The following is a 21,988-nucleotide window of genomic DNA, read 5'->3' on the forward strand; positions in this document are numbered from 1 at the left end:
TTGAAACCCTGGAAGTCTCATGATACATTGACCTACTGCAAAAATTGAGTATTTCTGACTCATTTTCTCAATTTTCTTCTAGTCCAGTTACTGACGACTGTTAGATCCAGAGAATCCCTGAAAGAGAGGAAAAAGGCTGTTTTGGGAGAATGAAATTATAAATTATTATGCTGACTTTGGGCGGTGCATGTTAGAAAATCTTTCTATGCAAAAGTATGCTTGTGTACATTGAAGATATATGAGAGACAGTAATGAAATTTTTCTGGTATTTCTTAATTACTTAATAGTTTCTCGATAGAAATAAAAATGCACGAGTGCCCCCAGTGTCATCTTTTGGGTGGAAAATTTTTTAGTTTTTAGATTTAAAACTTCCTTTTGCAATGTTGTTTTTACTTAAAAAAAGGATTTCACTTTACAAAGTGGGCCACTGCCTGGAGTCTATCATTTGGATGCCTCAGCTCACTTTGGGTCTTGTTTGTCTCCAGATCCGCCGGTGGCAGAAGGCTCAGAAGAAGGCAAGGCCTCCAAGTAGCCGAAGGCCTCAGACCCGCAGGTCAAGCTCAAGAAGGTCTGGATATGCTTTTGCTCACCAAGAGGGCTATGGAGAACTTATCACATCTGGAAAAAATATGCGAGCTAAAAATCCACCCCCAACATCAGGGCTGGAAAAGACACATTATAATAGCACTAGCTGGATTGAAAATTTATGTAAGAAAACCACAGACACAGTGAGCAGCTTTGGCCAGGATAAAACAGTGAAACTGTGAGTCAATATGAATTTAAACCACATAGTTATCTTTTCACTTCAGGTGGAGCTGAAATTCTGCTGGCTCCAGAGTTTGAGATTTGAGGCAAGCGGTGGGGCGGGCAGATCGCCTCACTTAACTGAAATCTGCGGCAGACAGCTGCCAATGCCCATTAAACAGGAGTGTGTGCTATGGAAAACCAGGCCAGAGGGTCACTGTCTAGTTTGTGATTTGGTAGACAAAACACTGTTACAAGTACAGATTTTTTTTTCTTTTTAAAATCAACCTAGATACCAATTGACCTGAACTTTAGAATCTTATTTATGGAGAAAAACTTGTAAAGCTGCATATACATTGAATGGATCCTCAGGCGGATAAAAGGGTGCATTTTAAAGGTATATATATCCAAGCCGAAAAGCATGCGTATTGACAGATAAACACATATATATAAGATCAGCCTTTCCCGAGGTATACTTTTAAAATTTAAAGTGTGTACTATGGTGCTTTCAGACTGAGTTGCGTGTCACTCTTTAGTCTTGATATCTACCTGTCTGTTCAGCCAGGACAACAAATGGCTTTCACGCCTGAAGGATACAAAAGTGTGTTTATATTTCTCATTTTTCTACTAGTCTAGAGACAAAGGAGAGTGAACATCTTTGCAGCAGGATAGGCTGGTAATTTAATCAAATTTATTCAAAAAGCTCTCAGTCTGTGTCATGTAAGGACATGCTTATGAAATGTCAGAGAGGCTTGCCACTAAGTATTCTAAATACTTTTCAATGGCTTTTCTAACAACCTCAGTAGTAATTTACTGAGCATCATCCAGACCATTAATGGAATCAGCAAAGCATTGGAATTTCACACAATGGGCAAATATTTTCAACATTTCCAATTTTTAAAGCTTCAGAATTGAAGCCAAACAAATTAATAAATAATGTTTTAATTACTATTTTAAAAGTCAGGTTTAGATCATTTAAAGTTATTTGCTTTTGATGCTCAGCTGTCATGTTTATAATTCAAATGTGTAGTGAACATATGTGGGTAAGGTTGATTTTTTTGGAGATGTTGCAGCTCAAATGTTCAGTCCCCATGTGAATCATCAGTGTCTTTCCTGTCAAGTAATTTGGGCATATTTGTGTGAAAACCTCAGTTCTGTCACTTCTTATCTCTATAAACCTGGACGATAATGTGCCTTCTCTGAGGCTCAGTTTCTTCCTCTGTCAAATGAGGACATACTACCTACCTCATGTGGTTGTTTGATGGTTGTCAAAGCACAAATTCTGAAATTATTAAAAACATAATTATTTCATAAACAGATGAGTTAAGTTCCAGTTAACTTGACATCAGTATAGCAGAGAAATTGGAAGAGAATGTGAAAAAAGTGGAATTTAAGTAGTCAGTGGGGAAAGCTTTGATAAAATGAAATTGCCAGTAAGATATAAAACTGGTTGGTGTCCTACAGGGAAATAAAATTATAACCGTGGAGGTACATTTCTCTACCAGAAAGCAAAAATAAAGCATCATGTCTTAATGGTTTTCTACAAGTCAACTTCTAATTCTACAGAGTCCTTAATCTGGTCCCTATTAAATTCTTGGTCAAAGTAACATTTCCCAAGAGAGTTAGGTGACACTTGAGTGAGCTTGATGGATAATGAGCTAATGTGATATGTATAGGCCACTATTTTTTAAAATCTAAATTTCCAAGTCTGGGATAATTTTTCCTAAATGGGATCAAGTGACATAATATGTGTAAAAGAGTCAAATGCAGTCGTGTACCATAACAACTGCCTATGGACGTTCTCTTTCCCTTACATGCCTGCCTACACTTACCCAGATGTTAGTTTTCAATGTCTAATTTGTCATTAGTTTCACCACGTTTGCTCGCTTTTTGTAATATTTTTGCAAGATTTGAAAACTTTCAGTAAATGTTTTGGCACTATTGGTACTTGATGTTTTATCTCTTCTTTATGGGAAATTCATTGGGGAGATTTTTGTTACATTAGTCCATGGATATTTTTTTCTCTCCTTTACATGCTGAGGGAAATGTACTCATTCTTAGAATCAGAGTCAACAATAAAATGAAACAATTGGACCTACGTGTAAGGGATAGGAAAGATTAGAAATGGTCCAATTTTGCAAATCCAGTTTAAATTAAATAAGGCTGTTTATAAACAAATAGTGTGGATGATTGTGAGAGAAACATATTATCCGCTTACTTTGGCCCCATGAGATCCAAGTAAACTCACACACCCATTGCGAGATCATTCAATTACAAGTGCCAGGGATTATTTTGAACCTGAGGATGAAAAGTGATGAGAGGTGAGTAGTGATGGTGGGGGCACTGGGGAATAATAAAATTTTAATTTTACATAAATGTTATCAAATTATTTGGAAAGAAAAATTATTTTCTTCTAGATTCAAGATTTAAGTTGATAATCTTGTGTTTTTAAAATCTCAGTCCAAGTTTTGAGCTGTTATAGGCAATTGCAAATCGAGTTTCCCTGACTGAGCTCTGCTATCTTTGGCTCTCTCCTCTGCCTCCAGATGCATATACCTATGAAGGAAAGAAAGAGAGAGAGGGAGGAAGAAAGTAAGACAGATAAAGCAAGAGAGAAGAAAAAGTAATGGAGGAAAGGATGGTGGGAGGGAGAAAAGAGTTTTCCAGTTATATATATATATATTTTTTGAGATAATCTGACTCTCTGAAAAATAAAATGCAATCCCTCAAAGAAAAAAAGTGGATTATATTTGACTCTTGAATGGTAAGATTTCCTTCACATCTTGTGTGAGAACAAGCAAAGCTTATCAGAATGGGGACCAGGAGCCCTGGCTTCTTGTCACAGTGATGGTGCTGCTTTGTGAGCTGGAGCATGCCACCTGACTTCTCCAGGCCTTGGTGCCCTCGTCCATTGACAGAGAAATGGGGACAGGATGGTCTTCAAGACCTTTTCTCATTTACCCAATCTGTGAGCTGCTCTTGTCAGTGATGTCTGTTGTGTATTTGCAATTGCCTTTCTTAGAGAGAGAGAGAGAGAGAGAGGGAGGGAGGGAGGGAGGGAGGGAGAAAGAGAGAGAAGAAACTGAATTGGGTGTTCTCTTGAGGGCAGGGCCTGGCTCTTCAGGCTCTTGTACTGGTTTGTATTTCTCTAGACTAGCCCCTGATGCACTGCTATCTCTGGCTTTTCTCTCAGCTTACCACAGAGCTGCTAAACCCTGTGGTGACATTTTACCTGGGTCATTTGAATGCTCAGTTTCTTGTTAATGATTCATGAAGATATCTCCACACCCTCCTTTCCTCTCTCATCATTTTGAGTAACAAAAGTATCCAGATGTGAAGGTAAGACACTCATGTCCAGCTAAGAAGAGGATCATTTAAAAGTCCTCCTTACCTTGAATCTGGGCTTAGAGGAGATTCTTTGAGCCTCTGTTCCCTTGGGACCCAAGTTGGCGTAACAGAGCTTGAACAATTTTCTTCATAGTTATACAGCACTTTGCAGTTTGTGTATCATTCTTACATAAACTGTATTGTGTCTGTGTAGATTTAAAATGTGCAGATCTAGGGAAGATGTGTAAACAGATGTAAAAATGTTCAGAAATATATGTTTCAAATGTTCTTTTACCTTTCAGTGCAAATAAAAATCTCCTCCCTTTCTTCCTTTCCTACAGCATTTAGTGACGTTAGGTAGGTGTGGAAGGCAAAGGAAATAAAAATGTCTCAAACTATTTCTAAAAAGTCACTAGGAAATCCAACTAATCAGAAAAGCTCTACTTCTGATTTTTATGGTAAGAAATTGAATTACTCTGTTAGTGTGTGCACAAAATGCCTCAAGATTGATATGATCTAATTATCTCAGTTATATGACTCAGAATTATTATTTTACACTACAAAGAGTAGGCACAGTGGAGGAATCCAGGAATAATGATGACTTACAGACTTTGTGATGGGATTCTGCAGGCCATGGGTCAGATAACCATGTGGGGGTCACAATTTTCCAATTTTTACATTAACATCTGGTATTAAATGTCTGCAGTTTGCTCTACTGCGTCACATTTCATTCCTTGGTGAGAAATCATCAGCTTTTGCAATTCTCTAGCCTAAGCCTTTAGCTGAACTGCCTGGAAGCCAGAACTAAATGACCCACGTATTACCAAATGTGTATTGCAAAAGATTTGGAGGGACTTGCTGGGCTAATCTGTAGTTTGGGGCTCTGACTTAACCCTATCTGTCCTCGAATTTCAAAACTTCCTGGCAGATCTATTCCTGTAATTGGTACAGAATGCAAATCAGCTTGGAGCTGCATACATAAACATCCAGATTTCAAGAAATAATAATGATTAATTGGCCAGATATCTCTGGCTATCTCAATTCAGATTCCCATAAGGTTTAACAAGGGCAAGTTAAAATTGTTAATAAACTGCAGCCCTAGACTTACACAGAAAATTCTTACTGGAGCAGGATGCGTGGAGAGATGATAGTTAACTTAACTTGGAAATAAAGTAATGATCAAGAAGAAATCTAGTTGTTTCGCCTCTTGCATAAATGTTTCTATACTCCCTGCCGCCTTCTAGGTAAATGTGAGCAATGATTAGGATGCTTCTTTGACAGCTGATGATTTTCCTTCTTGTCCCCTTTCTGTCTCTGCTCAGTATGTGGCACTATAGAGATATAGAAGTATGAGATAATGCACAAAGATTGGACAGAAATAATACTGACCCCAAAATATCCTCAGAAAAGGTTTTGAATAAAATTCCTGTTACTGAATTTCTCAAGATAATGTCACTTTCATTAAATAACTACTGAAAAAGAATAAATTAATTTGGGATTATGATTAGTGACTGGGGGAGATATTAAGCTTATTTAACAATCAGTTTGACAGGGGCACTGACCAATACGAATGAACATGGGCCATCAATGACTAGTCTTGTCCCACTGCTAATGGCAGTTGGCACTCTGACCTATTTGGACCACATGATAAGTCACATTTTTCTTTACGAGGTGCCTATTTGGTCTAAGCTAGATAAAAACAGATTTTTTTTAAACCAAATAACCTACAAAATTCTATAGGGCACGTCAAAATGTTTTCCTGGCATTGTTTTGCATGGTAGCTAATAGTTTTCTGAAGCTACAAGATGATGTGTTTTGAACAACAGGAATGGTTTCTAACTGCATAATATTATTGACAAAATATGTTTAGGTATTGTGAATGATTTTTGTCTGAATACTAACATTTTTCAAATATTTTAAAAAATATATATTTTACAAATATAATATAAATGATTGTGGTTCATAGTTTGGGAGCTTAGTTTAATACTTAGGGGTAGACAAGATTACTGGAATTATTTTTTTGATTGACAGGCAAGACTTTATTTTATGGTTCCATTTCTTCCTGGAAGTTCTCATAGAGCTTATATCTAGTAGACATCTCAGATGAAATGTGCTAACAAATTTAGTTCTACTGGACTAAATTTAAAATTAATAAGTGAATCAATCACTTAATAGAACACTGAGTGTGGAGAGGACAAGGTACAAGATAAATAAGAAACAGTTTCTTTTTCTTGCCCTCGGAGAGGTTCTAACTCAGTATCTTTCGACCATGCATTATACATACCACAGTTGATGGAATCTAAAATGCCGCCTTGTAAATGATGCACCATTAATTTATATACCACTGGAAAACAAGAAGAATATTGCCACTTAGAGTTGTAAAGATGCCATTGGATGTAAGATTTATTTCTAATTTCAGAGATGTTAAATTATGAAATCTGGTAAGTATTGGATTGTAGGAGGTTGAAAAGTGATGAAAAAACATAGTTCATGGCAACTACTTTTGTTTTGATTGTGTATTTTGTTTAATACTTGAATTGTTTCTATAGCGCAGTTATAGCAGTCTTTAAATTTACTTTCATTACAAATATTTGTCAAGTTTTGTTTCAGAAACATTTTTCCTACTCTCTTGCATCATGCACCCAGACACACTACAAAAAACTAATTCATAACACAGTAAGGGCAAACATTATTCATGTAAACATCTTTCATTAATTTCCCATAATTTAAAAAAATCATAGAATTATAGATATTGAAAAAGGCTCATAGATTTAGTTCAAATTCCACAAGAGACCAAAGATGCTCGTTAACTGTGATGGGGTTAACTTTGGGTTGCAATAAATGCCGAAAGCATACACCTGGCTTCTACTCCTTAAACATACCTCACAACCTAATAAATGTATTTCAGGATAGAGAGAGAACATAGGAAACCCCGGAGGAAGCTTTTGAAGAAGGGAGCTCAGAATCATGGACATAATTTTCCTATATTATAAGCAGGCATTACATAGTCCCTGTAGCTTCCCAATACACGAATCAAGGTTAATTATTGTAACCCAAAATGTAACCAAGTAGATATGTTAAGATACATTGGCATGTGTGTTCGTATTGCTACTATACACAGTGAAAATTTGTCATATTATGTATCATTTCATTATATCCAGGACCAAAGTGGAAAAAAAAAAGCCACTCAAGTTGAATATCATCATAAAGGAGTTTTTTTGTTTGTTTATTTGTTTTCAATAACATAAGAGTCAGGAGAGTTGGGAGGTATGTCCTAGGGATGTGATTGGTCTTGATATGTAACAACTTTGAACAACTGTGTGCAAAGTCACAGACAGAGGAAGCAAAGATTTTCATTATCAGAGGACGTCTCTGTCTCTGGTTGGAAGTTTGGTGCTTGGGTGCATAGTCTTCTAGAGCTGAGACAGGAAATGTACTGCATGGAAACTACTTTTTAAAGAAGGGAATAATAGTTTCAGTATTTACTAGGGGATGGGGAATACGTATTTTTATTTTTATAGGAAAAGAAAAGGGAACACAATGAGCTCTTTTTGCAGGCCAAGGGAAAGCAGAGCCTGGAGAGGCGGGAACAAGGGGTACTCTCTCAGGGAGATGTTTCAGAGGGCCTCTTCACAGAGCATTCATAATGGCAAGACAATGAGGATGCTGTCACATTTAGCCTGGGCAGATGCGTTCTCTGAGAAGCCCACAGAGAGGATAAATAATGTCTGGGACAGCTCCCTAGGACCTCATGGGGCTTGCCGAATGTTGAGAGAGCATCACTTCCTTCTTAGAACCCAGCCTATGGTGTTCCTGGGATTTAATTGGTATCATTCTGGCAAGTTAATCTGATTAGTTTACTTGTATCTTATATTTTGCTGCAGCATCCTCACAAAAAAGAATCAGAAAGTTACTAATTGATTGATTAACTTATTTTATAGAGCAAGGCAGTGCAATGTGGTGATTTCGAGTCTGGGCTCTGGGGTTCAGCCTGAGCTCAGCTATCAGACAGGAATAGTAATCTTCCCTATCAGGGATGGCTCCTGTGATGATCACATGAGATGTTTGTTGCAAAACACTGCCATATGCCTGGCTCATGGAAAAAGATGAATAAATACAAGCTGTTTTTACCAGAAAAGCAACCACAGGTTTGTACCCCAGAGGGCTGCATTTCACTTGCCCCAGGGAGATTAAACAGGTCTTTTTTGGAAAATGTTGGCTTACGGAGGCTAGATAGAGCTGCATACTTGGACACAAGAAGGAATCTGGGTATTAAAGAGAAGCCTCAGTGATTGAATGCTAGAAAGATCTGAATTTTTGCAGACCTGGGGGATGAAGCGTGGTACATTATACTGAACAGCAGAGACCCTAATTCCACTTGCCCCCCAAACCCCATCCCCAGTACCCTAAGAGATGGCAGGTGGTTGGACATCTGGATGCCTGGGTATGATCAGTAAGTACCAAGGCCTTCAAAGCAATGGCTTCTGTATTAGTCCATTCTCACACTGCGTAAAGAACTACCTGAGACTGGGTAATTTATGAAGAAAAGAGGTTTGATTAATTCACAGTTCCACAGGCTGTACAGGAAGCATCACTGGGAGGTCTCAGGAAACTTACAAACATGGCAGAAGGCAAAGGGGAAACAACCCCCTTTTTCACATGGTGGCAGGAGAGAGAGAGCAAGTGAAGGGGGAAGTGTCCACTTTTAAACCATCAGATCTTGTGAGAACTCACTCACTATCATGAGAATGACATGGAGGAAATCTATCCCCACAATCCAGTCACCTCCCACCAGGTCCCTTCCCCAACACTGGGAATTACAATCCAACATGAGATTTGGGTGGGGACACAGAGCCAAACCATATCAGCTTCTGTCCCCAGTAGCTTACCCTCTGGCTGGCAGAGTGGGAAGGGTGACTGTGTTGTGATATGGAAACCCAGATGTCAACAGTGGCAACATAGGGGTCCTGAAAATAATGACACATATTAGAGACTGTATTAAGCCATTCTTGCACTCCTATAAAGAAATACCTGAGACTGGGTCATTTATAAGAAAATATATTTAATTGGCCTATGGTTCTGCAGGCTGTACAGGAAGCATGTCAGCATCTGCTTCTGGGGAGGCCTTCGGAAGTTTCCAATCATGGCAGAAGTGAAGGGGGAGCAGGCGCATCACATAGTGAAAGCAGGAGTAAGGAAAAGGGAGAGGGGAAGATGCCACACACTTTGAACAACCAGATCTCCTATGAATTTATCACCAAGGGGATGGCTCAAGCCATTCATAAGAGATCCATCTCCATGATCCAAACACCCCCCACCAGGCCCCTGTGCTCTTAACCCAATGCTATCTCTAGTTGACACTTAGGTCATAGATTCGGTCTTTTTTTTTTTTTTTTTTCTTTTTTTAATTTCAACTTTTATTTTAGATTCCGGGGGTAGATGTGCAGGTGAGTTACATGGGTATATTGTGCAATACTGAGGTTTGGGATATGCATGATCCTGTCACCCGGGAAGTGAGCATAGTACCCAATAGTTAGTTTTTCAACACTTGCTCCCTTCCCCTAGTAATCCTCAGTGTCTATTTTTGGTCATTTTTATGTCCATGAGTAACCAGTGTCTAGCTCCCACATATAAAGGAGAACATGAAGAATTTGGTTTTCTGTTCCTGCATTAATTTGCTTAGGATAATGGCCTCCACCTGTATCCATGTTGCTGCAAAGGACATGATTTTCTTCTTTTTTATGGCTATGTAGTATTCCATAGTATATATATACCACATTTTCTTCATCTACTCCACCCTTGATTGGCTGTAGATGAAGAAAATGTGGTATATATATACTATGGAATATATAGGTTGATTCCATGTCTTTGCTATTGTGAATAGTGCTGTGATAAACATACAAGTGCATGTATCTTTTTTGTAGAATGATTTATTTTATTTTGTGTATATACTCAATAATGGGGTTGCTGAGTTGAAAGATAGTTCAGATTTAAGCTATTTGAGAAACCTCCAAAGTGCGTCCACAGTGGCTGAACTAATTTACGTTCCCACCAACAGTGTACAAGTCTTCCCTTTTCTCCACAGCCCTGCCAGCATTTGTTGTTTTTTGACTTTTTAATAATAGCCGTTCTGACTGGTGTGTGATGGTATCTCATTGTGGTTTTGATTTGCATTTCTCTTGTAATTACTGATGAGAATCTTTTCATGTTTGTTGGTCACTTGTCTGTCTTCTTTTGAGAAGTGTCTGTTAGTGTCTTTTGCCTACTTTTTAAAGAAGTTATTTGTTTTTTGCTTGTTCTGTTGGTTAAGCTCCTTATAGATTCTGAATATTAGACCTTCGTCAGGTGCATAGTTGGCAAATATTTTCTCCCATTCTGTAGGCTGTTTACTCTGTTGATAGTTTCTTTTGCTGTGCAGAAACTCTTTAGTTTAACTAGGTCACACTTGTCAATTTTGGTTTTATTGCAATTGCTTTTGAGGTCCTAGTTGTGAATTCTTTCCCAAGGCCAATGTCCAGAATGGTGTTTTCTAGGCTTATAGTTTGAGGTTTTACTTTTAAATCCTTAATCAATCTGGAGTTAATTTTTGTTTATGGTGAAAGGTAGGGGTCCAGTTTTATTCTTCTGCATATGGCTAGCCATATAAACAAAAATTAAATACACCATAAACAAAAATTAAAAATAAAAATTGACAAGTGGACCTAATTAAACTAGAGAGCTTCTGCACAGCAAAAGCTTCTGTCTCAGCACTGTTGATTGAATAGGGGGCCCTTTTCCCATTGCATATTTTTGTTGACTTTGTCAAATACCGTGTGGCTACAAGTGTGTAGCTTTATTTCTGGGTTCTCTATTCTCTTCCATTGGTTCATGTGTCTGTTTCTGTAGCAGAACCATGCTGTTTTGATTACTGTAGCCGTATAGTATAGTTTAAAGTAACATAACATGATACCTCTGGCTTTGTTCATGTTGCTTAGGATTGCTTTGGCTATCTAGGTTGTTCTTTGGTTCCATACGAATTTTAGAATAGTTTTTTTTCCAGTTCTGTGAAAAATGACATGGATACCGTGATAGAAATAGTATTGAATCTGTAGATTGCTTTGGGCAGTATGGCCTTTTTAATGAAATTGATTCTTCTAATCCATGAGCATGGAATGTTTTTCCATTTGTTTGTGTTGTCTATGATTTCTCTCAGCAGTGTTTGCAGTTTTCCTTGTAAAGATCTTTTACCTCCTTGGTTAGATGTATTCCTAGATATTTTATTTTGGGGGGCTATTGTAAATGGGATTATGTTCTTGACTTGATTCTCAAGGCTTGAACATTTTTGGTGTATAGAAATGCTCCTGATTTTTGTGTGTTGATTTGTATCCTAAAAGTATACTGAAGTTGTTTATCAGTTCCAGGAGCCTTTTGGCTGAGTCTTTAGGATATTCTGTGTATGGAATCATATCATCAGCAAAGAGAGATCATTTTACTTCTTCTTTTCCTATTCAGATGCCTTTTATCTCTTTATCTTGCATGATTACTCTAGCTAAGACTTCTGGATTCATTCTTCATAGTTTCTGGTAGCTTAGTTTTTGCTCACAAATGTGCACACTTCCTATTAAGGCTCTTCTTTTTTTCTAATTCCCTTAGACATTCAACACCCTTCACTATTTCTTAGCTGTTTCTTTATTTTCTCAACTTCTAAGCTATGAGTCAGTTTAAGGAAAAAAAGAATTTTCTTTGAAAGTTACCTTATCTGCTTTTGTTTCCACAGGAGAAAGTCAGAACCTGACTTGAGCTAACACTAGGCAAGTGTCCATTTTCCACGGACCTCTACTTTGGAACGTCTTCAGATTCATATGCTGGAATCAATCACTGTAAATTCTACTAAGCAAGTTACCTTTTGCTTATAATAATTTTATAAATTATTCAGCATTCATACTATACTATATAAATATAAATATCTATTTATACACATATATATAATCTGAATGTATTATATATAATATATAACTATACTGTGAATATGGTATATTAATACTATATTTTTGTATGATGGCCAAAGTATTCTTTAGCTGGCTCAGCAAGAAGGGGATGCTTCAGATTTTTGAGTCAGGCATCAGAGGCCTGAAAGTTTGAAACACTTGTTCACCTTTGATTGCTGGCTTCCAGTTTTTGGTGCAGATCACTGGCAAACAGACCTTCCATTTTAAATCTCTCTTGAGATGCTAGATTTGTGTTTTAAATGTGATCATAGGTGGTTTGAATGGATGCACAGTCAGCCAGAAAGTTGATTTGGATCCTGAAGTTCCCTTTACCATATAGAGAATTGCCAAGAACAATATGCCTATACTGCCAAGAAATTCGTCTCACTAACCTGGATATGACAAAATACTTGCTACAGCATTTCTTCATACTCGTCTGTCCTATTCCTGCTGGCCGCCACTTTTTGAGATGGTGCTGCTGCATTTGTCTGCCTTACTTCTCCACAGTATCAAATCAGAAATACAGAGATGTTTAGCAAGTCACAAAATCTTCTATGATTTTATCAGTTCCACTCAATTAAGAATGCCCACTCCCACCCCTGCCAACCCAGAAGCTCTGCATCCTTATAACTAGATGTGTTACAAGTTAAGATGTTAGATTAGAAGCTAAGATGTGCTTGCTAACCTCAGTGACGTGGTTGTCACTATCCCTGCTTTAACAACTCCTTATGCATTCCTCTCCAATCATACGTGTTATGTTTTTACATATTGTATATTTACAAGCCTCTCTGCTCCTCCCGAGAGAGAAGTCCTATAAGAGAGGGTCTGTGTCTTGTCTTTGAATTAGCAATGCATTGCACAGTTCCTGGCAGGTAATTTATTGTCACAGTATTTGTTGAATAAATAAATGGTCATGATTCAGACTTATTGTTGAAATATGAGTTCCATTCCGCAGAAAGCAATGACGTGGTCTTTTTGGCAACATTAGACTTGGAAAACACATCTCCTTTTTAACCAAGGAGGCATGAATATTGTGTGCTGACCACATCCTGGAGATAAATTCTATAGTTTCATTGCTTTAATTATTCTTCTGGGTCAATATCTGGCATGGAGTAAAACCCACAGTAGCGACTGAGCCCCTAAAAATACCTCATCAACTAAACCTCATGCATGGAAGATCTATTTTAAATGCAGTGCAGTCTTTTGTGCTTTAGACAGTTTCCTTTCTAATAAGGCATTGTTCCTTGGACTTCACTTTTTATATTTACGTTTTCCTCAGCCTTGGTAGTCTTTACTTGTTTATATTTTATCATTACTTTTTTTTTTCACATTGCAAGCTACTTTGAATCCTTTATGAAATGAGATGGGATATGATTAAAGGGACATTGCTGTGTCATAGACAGATAACTGGGATTGAGATTGGAGATTTTGCGGATTTAAACTGGAAACTTTTGGGGGAGAAGGAGAAAGGAAGTTGACTTTCTCTCTTCCACCGATCCATCCTTTGGTCGTGGGCAGGTCACTTCTTTCACTTTTGCTGTTTGCTTCTGTTAGTTGATAGAGATAGTTGAGAATCATTCCTTCAAAAATGGTGACTGAAAGGTTGGATTTTTGTTTGTTTGTTTTTTTCTAGAATATAACTTAGTCATGGCACTAAAAAGAACCCACAGTTATGTCTTCTCAGCAGTTATTTTCAGCCCCCAAAGAATTGTTATGGTTTCGTTCTTCAAGTCCTTAGGGTCTGGCCATGTCATGGGGACATTCTTGCTACTTCTTGGCAAATCAATTAATGAAGCAACAGGCTGCATATCTGGCATCAGTGGAAAGTACAAAAGCAGCATCAAACACAGGCTTTCTCTGGGGGGACTTTACATTAGCATGGAACAGAGCCCGAAACATGGCATATGTGGGCAGTGACATGGCCCTGCACTTGGAATAGAACACCTGGGTTTCTGGCCAGGCTATGGAATCTTGAGCATTTTATCTAATTTTTCTAGACTTAATTCCCTCACAAATAGAATTGATAGTGGGGTTGTAGTAAGAATTAAACAAGTGAATGAACAGCAAAGAAGTTAACAGTTTTCAAAATAATATGTCAGGAGTACATGCTATAATAAGTATTATTTGTACTTGATACAAAATGACATGTTGAAAGGAACTCTAGAGACATGCAAACCTGAATTCATGTCTTTACCAGCTGTCTGGTTTGGGGCAAGGCACTTGACATCTCTGAGTTTCAGTTTCCTAATCTGTATAATGGGTATATTAATACCAGCATCATAGAGCTCCTGGGAGCATTGGTGGTGCTGTGTAGAAAATGTAAAGTGTGGCTGGCACACGGTATGCACTGAACAAGTAGAAGCTTTCATTTCACTATTACCGTAGTGTAACATGAAAATAATATATAAATTGGTGCTAAATTGTTTGCCTATGGCCTGTGGGTAGTGTATGAGTTTAGAGAAGAGGCATGCCAGCTGTTTTTGGAGTCTTGTTAAAAAGGTCCATAGAAGAGGTGTGATTTGAGATAGGCCTGGAAGGTAAGTAAGCTTTGCCTCGATGGAACAAAGAGTAGAGTTTACCCAAATTAGTCCTCTGGCCTTAGACAGCATAGTTCAGTCAGGATCACACATTCTTCTTGGACCTTCTATAGCACCTAGCTTGGAAGTTATTTATGTATTTGTTTGCCTCCTCATGAGATCCTAGAAACACGTCATTTTCATTTGCATCTTTATATTCCTATTTTATTTCTTAAGACTTTATCTTTTTTTTTTTTTTTTTTAATGAAGTCTCACACTGTCACCTGGGCTGGAGTGCAGTGGTGCAATCTTGGCTCGCTGCAACCTCTGCCTCCCGGGATCAAGTGATTCTTCTGCCTCAGCCTCCTGAGTAGCTGGGATTACAGGCACCTACCACCACACCCAGCTAATTTTTTGTATTTTTAGTAGAGACAGGGTTTCACTATGTTGGCCAGGCTGGTCTTGAACTTGTGACCTTGTGATCCACCCACCTCAGCCTCCCAAAGTGCTGGGATTACAGGTGTGAGCCACCACACCCAGGCAAGACATTATCTCTTTAGAGCAGTGTGAAGTTCACAGCAAAATGGAGAGGAAAGTGCCAGTATTTCCCATATATATTCCTTAAAGTAATGGCTCTCAACTCTGTGACTATCAAGTGGAGAGTTCTTAAGAATGTCTAAGCTGGGCCTCACACTAAACCTATGAAATTGAAATCTCAGGGTATGAGGCCCAAGTGTTGGTAATTTTTCAAATATCCCAGAGGTTCACAACATGACTGTAGGTTGAAAACCATTGCCTTATAGCACCAACCACACATGAACAGATTTGTTCAGTTGTTGAGATGGTGTAGTGGGATGAAATGGAGTACTTCAGAAAATACACTGGACTGAAATTAGGAGTTGCAGGTTCTAGCTTCAGCTCTGCCCTGACTGCTGTGTAAACTTGTCAGATTCTTCAGCCTCCCTGGGCTCTGTGTCCTCATCGGCATTATAGGGAGGTTGCAGCCTATGTCTCTTCAAGCCTTGATGGCCTATGATGTAGCTAAGCAGATGTTATCCTACCCTCTTTAGTTTGGGAAGTCAAATCCAGTGATAGAATGGTGTGGGTGCTTTTCTTGCTTTCCTCATAATACACTTCTCTCCTCCCCATGCCAGCCCCACCTAGATGCACATCAGAGGAGCTTACAGAAGACATTTGAAGACTGTTTTCTTCTTTTCCCAAGAAACGCTATGATATTGTCAATCTGTGTTTATTTCTAATGAAGGAAATATGCCCCCCTTATTGGAAACACCTTGTGGAAGAAGACAAAGGCCTCTCTCTACAGTCTGGCAATTGAGAGCAGAGATGCCAGCCTAGCCCCACCTGTTCCCACAGCCAAGGCAGACATGGCCCTAAATGCTTTCCATATGTAAACCTTTGTGAAGTTTCCTGTGGGCACAGTGCAGATTGGGCCTCAGTTGCTACTTCTGGCCAAAGTAAATCAAACCACATGCCTGGAGAGGAATCAAGGTGAATGTACTTGCACTAGAGGCAAAAAATGTAAGCAAGCAGTACCTTCTCACGTTGGTCATGAATGCCTCTCTCATACACCAGGCATTGGCCAGACCTGTAAAGTAACAGCAAATGCCCAGTCCTGAAAATCACTGTGGACTTGAAGTAGGCTATCTGATGTTCCTTATAAGCCAGCTGTCCTTTTCACTCAATAAACAACAGAGGGGACAGAACATTGGAAGGTAGCAAACATGTGAGGAATTTCTTTTGGCACCCCAGCTTCTCTGTCTGACCTAGAGCCAGGAGGTGGAGCAGACAGAGCTCTTGTGCCTGGTCCTCAAGCTCGCTCTTCATCTCTTCAACCTAGGCTGGGTTGTCCCATATTTGTCAGATTTTTGAGGAGGGGCCCTTGGCCTGTGAGTGTGTGGTGGCAATAGCCATTCTCAGAAAAATGCATCTTGCCAGAAGAAAATCAGCATCCTTAGAATCCTGTAGAAAACAGGCCTCTACGATGCTGCCCTTCTGGTGATTTGTAAACAGTATTTCCTATTAGACCTCAACTGAGCTTCAACTCAACATTGCCAGGTCTGTCCTGCAGACCCTGGCTGAGCAACAGATGAAAGGAGTACTCAGACACAGGTATCCCATGAAAGAGCAGCTAGAGGACTGCCTGGCACTAGGTGGCTGAAGAGTCAGCAGCCCCGATAAGCCAGAACTGCTTGTATTTTTTCAGTACTGGTATAATATCAAAAGCCTGGAGCCAACACAATCTGTGGGTAATTAACATTGTCGTCCCCCCTTGCAGGGAGCAGTCTTGCACGTGGATGATCAAAGGTCGGTCTCTGGATGACATAAGTAAATAAGCTTATCTAAATAGATTTCTTTACACTCCCTTGTTACCTAGTCCTCACCCTTAGCCTCAGAGTAGGAGAATTAGCTGCCTTCAACTTTATTCTCTCCCGAAGCTTTTGCAAGACCTTCCGACCTTTCAAGAAGGTTTGCATCTTTCCTTATAGCTTCTCCCACCACCGTGACCGATCTCCTACATCTCCCCCTTTTCTGTATTTTTGCATCAGGTTTTGTTGGTTGAAGAGTACAGATGTGTGCAGCAATAGGTTTGTCAGGTGTAGCGGTCACAGCTTGTTTTCCAGCTTTACATCCTAGAATTAGTAAATAACACGAGATAAACATGAGCATAATGAAAAATATCCTTTTCCAATGAAGGAGTGACTGCCAGGAGTGGGGGTCTATCCAGGAGAGATGTTCTTGTACATCCTTCCATATGGCTGTTTGTTGGGCATGTAGATCTATGGCATTTAGGGATTCTTGAATCTTAGTTTTAAGTTGCTTTATGTCTGCTGTTAAATTATCATGTAAGGGTCCCCAGAGGTGTTGTTTCACTTCATCCCAACTACGTATTGATTGATTCCAAGGTAGAGAGGTGACACAGATATGCTTATGCTCCCAGTCACAGTTCTATTGCTATTGGAATGCCTGTGCATCTTGTCATTCCACTATATATTCCAAGGTAGCCTCAAGGGCTTGCAGACATGCAAGAATCTTGTGATCTATACCCTGCTGTAAGAGAAGTTCATTAGTCATATTTCTGGCCAAGTTGTCCACAAAGGTAGCTGTTTGTACTGATTCAGTAATAGATACAACAGCAACACTAGCAGTGGCTAGGATGACTATGGTTGAGACTATAAAGGCTATAAGTGTACCTATGAATTTTTTGTGTCTGACCTGGGACAGGGCACGTTCTAAGGTGGCAAGAGCAGAGGAACCTTGCCAGTCGCATGTCAAATTGACTGGTAGGAATGCCTCAAATTGTCTCCTTAATACCATGACACTAGTAATATTTAAGTTAGATATATTGTAATTAGTGATACATGATGCGAACCAAACCTGTCCCTGCACTTGGGTCACAAACTTGGAGTTTTGGGGTATAATGGAAATATTGGTTCCCATAAGGAAAACATATGGATGCGTAGTGCAAATTAGGCACTGATCTGTGTGATTATGAAAAAAGGTCATAGTATAATTGTTACTGGAATTATGATGTATCCCATGCCAGGTGTTAAGGGGGTGCTAAGATGTCCCAGGTGCCATAAAGTGTCTTGGGGTGGCATGGAGTCTACTTGGGGTCTGGGATATCCCATCCCCCCATCAGCCCAAATCATAGGGGAATGGGATGTGCCTATGAAACTGTGATTGATGCCATGATTGATGCAGACAAATGGCTGTGGGGGCTCCAGGCTAAGATGTTATAATTGCCTAACTGGAGGCTACAGGCTTGTCCCCCGTGACAGACCTCCCAGCCAAAGTGGAATCCATTACTTTCCCAGCTTTGTTCTTTAGCACAGGGAGGAATGTTGGGGAAAGTGGTATTGGTTGCATTGCCTGGTTTGAGACTACCTGCAACCAAGAATGTTAAGGCATTTCCTTTACCATAATGTAGCCATAATTGTGTTTGGGCAGGTACACAGTAAGGGTTAGAACTTTTATAACTTACACACAGTGGGAGGATTGTGGAGTGATATGTAGTGTTACCTGGCACCTTAGTCCAATGTGTGCCATTAATGAGGGACACTACCGGGGGCAACTCAATCCCTCCCAGCCAAATAGTTATGTTATTAGAGGCTGGGAAGGGAGTGTCTGCCTAGGTAACAGGGTGGAAGAAAGACGGCTCTAAGAGATGAGCCCAATAGAGTGCAGCAGGTGTGGGTTGCAGGCAGAGTGAGAGAATAAGAAAGGTTATTACCCTATGAGACTTGCAATGTACAACAGAAAGCATAGCAAGGAATACATTATCTGGAGTGAATGGTGTCTGTGTCTGGAGCAGGATTTGCTCAGCCTCCTGAGTTATCTTCTTCAGCATTCCCCAGGTAATGTCCGGGGCCTGTCATCCGAGGAAGCTGCATCGACTGGGGCTGTGGGTCCGGCAGGGTCATTTCCTTCATTTCTGGTACTGGATTGGGTCCTAGTCATGCCATGGTATGGTTTGATGCATCATTCTGGAATCCAAAGAGGGCTTGAGGGGGTGTGAACACAAGCATATCCTCTTCCCCATGTTAGCAAATCATTTGGACCACACCATACATTACTATTTACATCTTTCCATAAAACCACAGGTTTTATGTTTTGAGGGCATTTTGCAAAATGCTTTTCTATGGCTGATTGAAATTTATCATCTACATTTAAAAATTTAAGGGTAAATAAGGCTTTTGCCAATGGTGTTGCAGGGTCCTTACTCATATTCCCCCTTTTCTGTTTTTTGAGCATATTTTTAAGGGTGGAGTGGACACATTCTACTATGACCTGTCTTAGGGGTTATAAGGGATGCCTGTGGAATGTTGGATGTTCCACGTGTGACAAAATTGTTGAAATTGTGAGCTGATATAAGCCGGACCGTTATCAGTTTTAATTTTTGTGGGCCACTCCATAAATGCAAAAATTAAGAGAAGATGTTTAATGATATATCAGGCAGACTTTCCAGGAAGAGCATGAGTCCTGATTAAGTGGGAATTGGTATCAACAGATACATGTATATATCTTAGTTTTCCAAATTCAGGGATGTGTGTAATATCTGTTTGCCATAACTGATTAGATTCTAGTCCTCTAGGGTTAACACCTGTTGAAGGAGGGGATGTGACTGTAAGCTGGCAATCTGGGCATTATAAAATAATTTGTTTAGCTAGTCTTTGGGTAACTTGAAATTGTTTAGATAAATTTCTCCAATTTTGGTCGAAAAATTGATGTGATTGGGTGGCTTGGTCAAGCAATGATGTCATAATCTGCAGGTCTGCTTGATTATTGTCATAAGCCGGTGGCCTGGGTAGTGAGGTGTGGGTCCGAATGTGTGTAATAAAAATAGGATGTGTACATTGTTCTAGCAATTGCTGAAGTAAAAGAAAATGTGCACACAGGATGGGTTCAAGAGTGGACTTAATGAGGGCTGTCTCAAGGTTCTGCAATAAATAAATGGAGTAAGCAGAGTCACTAACAATATTGATAGGCTGAGTGGAAAAGGTTTCTAGGGCCAATATTAGGGCTCCAACCTCAGCTCTCTGAGTGCTAGTAAATCCAGATCGAGTGAGGGAGTTATGTGGTTCCCATCAGATAACCGCTTTTCCATTTTTCCCAGAGCCATCAGTAAAAAACATTAAAGCATTAGGTATGGGGGAGTGAACTACTTTTGTAGGTATAACTACAGCAGTACAAGATAAGAACTGAAGTAGTGGGGCCGGGCGCGGTGGCTCAAGCCTGTAATCCCAGCACTTTGGGAGGCCGAGACGGGCGGATCACGAGGTCAGGAGATCGAGACCATCCTGGCTAACACCGTGAAACCCCGTCTCTACTAAAAATACAAAAAACTAGCTGGGCGAGGTGGCGGGCGCCTGTAGTCCCAGCTACTCCGGAGGCTGAGGCAGGAGAATGGCCTAAACCCGGGAGGCGGAGCTTGCAGTGAGCTGAGATCCGGCCACTGCACTCCAGCCCGGGCTACAGAGCAAGACTCCGTCTCAAAAAAAAAAAAAAAAAAAAAAAGAACTGAAGTAGTTTGTCAGCAGGAAGGGCATCTTCTATATGGCCTGCATAATCAGAGAGTGCTATCTGCAGGTCTAGAGATAAGGGCAAAACTGCTTTGAATTGTTTTTTACTCAAGGGCATTTTTATGACATCAGGGTCATAACCTAGCAATTGATTGCATCGTCTGCAGCCGGTATAGTTAAGTTTACTAACTAGCTGGATAGAGGGAGATAGTGTTTTAGTCCTGATAGGTGAGCAAAAACCCATTCTAGAAAGGGCAGTCCTGGGGCCATCTGTCCCATTAATCTTGTTGAGGAATGTTTGGTAGGAAAAACAAATAATTGGACTGAATATCGTGGGTCTATGCTATCTGGTTGCCTCTGACAAATAGCTTGCTCTATTTCCTCAATTTCCCTTTGTGCGTGGGGGTTAAATACCTGGGGGAGTCTAGGTCTGCATTGCCTTTTAGGATAGAAATCAGGTTTGTAACTTATCACTAGTTATGCCTAAGGTGGGACAAAGCCAGTTAATATTACCTAGTCATTTTTGATATTCATTTAAGGTGTGTAAGTTGTTAGGATTTAATTTAACCTTCTGGGGTCTTACTGACTGGGAAGTTAGTATCTATCCAGGATATTTTTAAGGAGAGGACATCTGTACTTTTTCAGGTGCTATGATTAAACCTCTTAATTGTGTATTCTTTTTGACAGAGGCATATAAACTTACAAGTATTGGCTCTGTTGGAGATGCCAGTAACATATCATGCTTAGAATGAATAATCTTGCAATTATGAAATTATTTTCTACTGGGGAGCAAAGCCTGATTTACATGATACTGACACATGGTAGGACTGTTCAGCATTCCTTGAGGAAGTAGTTTCCAATGAAATTGGCATACTGACCTTTCATTATTGATAGCTGGTATTGTAAACAGAAATTTTTCTCTGTCCTGTTTTGCAAGGGGAATAGTATAAAGACAGTCTTTTAAGTCAATAATGACTATAGGTTAATCTCGAGGAATCGCCATGGGGAAAGGGAGCCCTTGTTGAAGAGGCTCCATAGGTTGCAAATTAGCATTGATAGCACATAAGTCATGCAAAAGTCTCCATTTACCAGACTTTTGGGGAATGACAAAAATGGACTAATTCCAAGGGCTGTTTGATGGCTCTATATGGACAGCTGTTAAATGTTCCTCAACTAATTCATGGACCCTTTGTAATTTCTCTCCCTTTAAAGGTCACTGTTCTACCCAAATTGGATCTTGAGAGAGCCACATCAGGGGTAGGGGAGGAATTACAACAGTGGCCATTATTAAAAAGGGCTCTGCAGAGTGACCCCCCATTGGGCTAATAGGTCTTGTCCCCAAAGTTTAACAGGGATGGGCATGATTAGAGGTTGTATAACTGCTTTTCTTTCT

The 21,988-nt window shown here is 39.7% G+C and overlaps 1 protein-coding gene across 3 annotated transcripts in view; it reads left to right on the forward strand.

The window, feature by feature from the left end:
• LOC105490532 (ATPase phospholipid transporting 8B4 (putative)) overlaps nucleotides 1-20,593 on the forward strand; it is a 276,940-nt gene extending 256,347 nt beyond the window's left edge. For all 3 annotated transcript variants that reach the window (XM_024795544.2, XM_011756284.2, XM_011756282.2), the window contains one exon: nucleotides 486-20,593. In XM_024795544.2, coding sequence (XP_024651312.2) covers nucleotides 486-767 — 282 coding nt within the window. In that variant the 3' untranslated portion in view covers nucleotides 768-20,593. The remainder of the gene's footprint in view (nucleotides 1-485) is intronic.
• The last annotated feature ends 1,395 nt before the right edge of the window (nucleotides 20,594-21,988 follow it).

The sequence above is a fragment of the Macaca nemestrina genome, chromosome 7, assembly GCF_043159975.1.
Source record: "Macaca nemestrina isolate mMacNem1 chromosome 7, mMacNem.hap1, whole genome shotgun sequence".
NCBI lineage: Eukaryota > Metazoa > Chordata > Mammalia > Primates > Cercopithecidae > Macaca > Macaca nemestrina.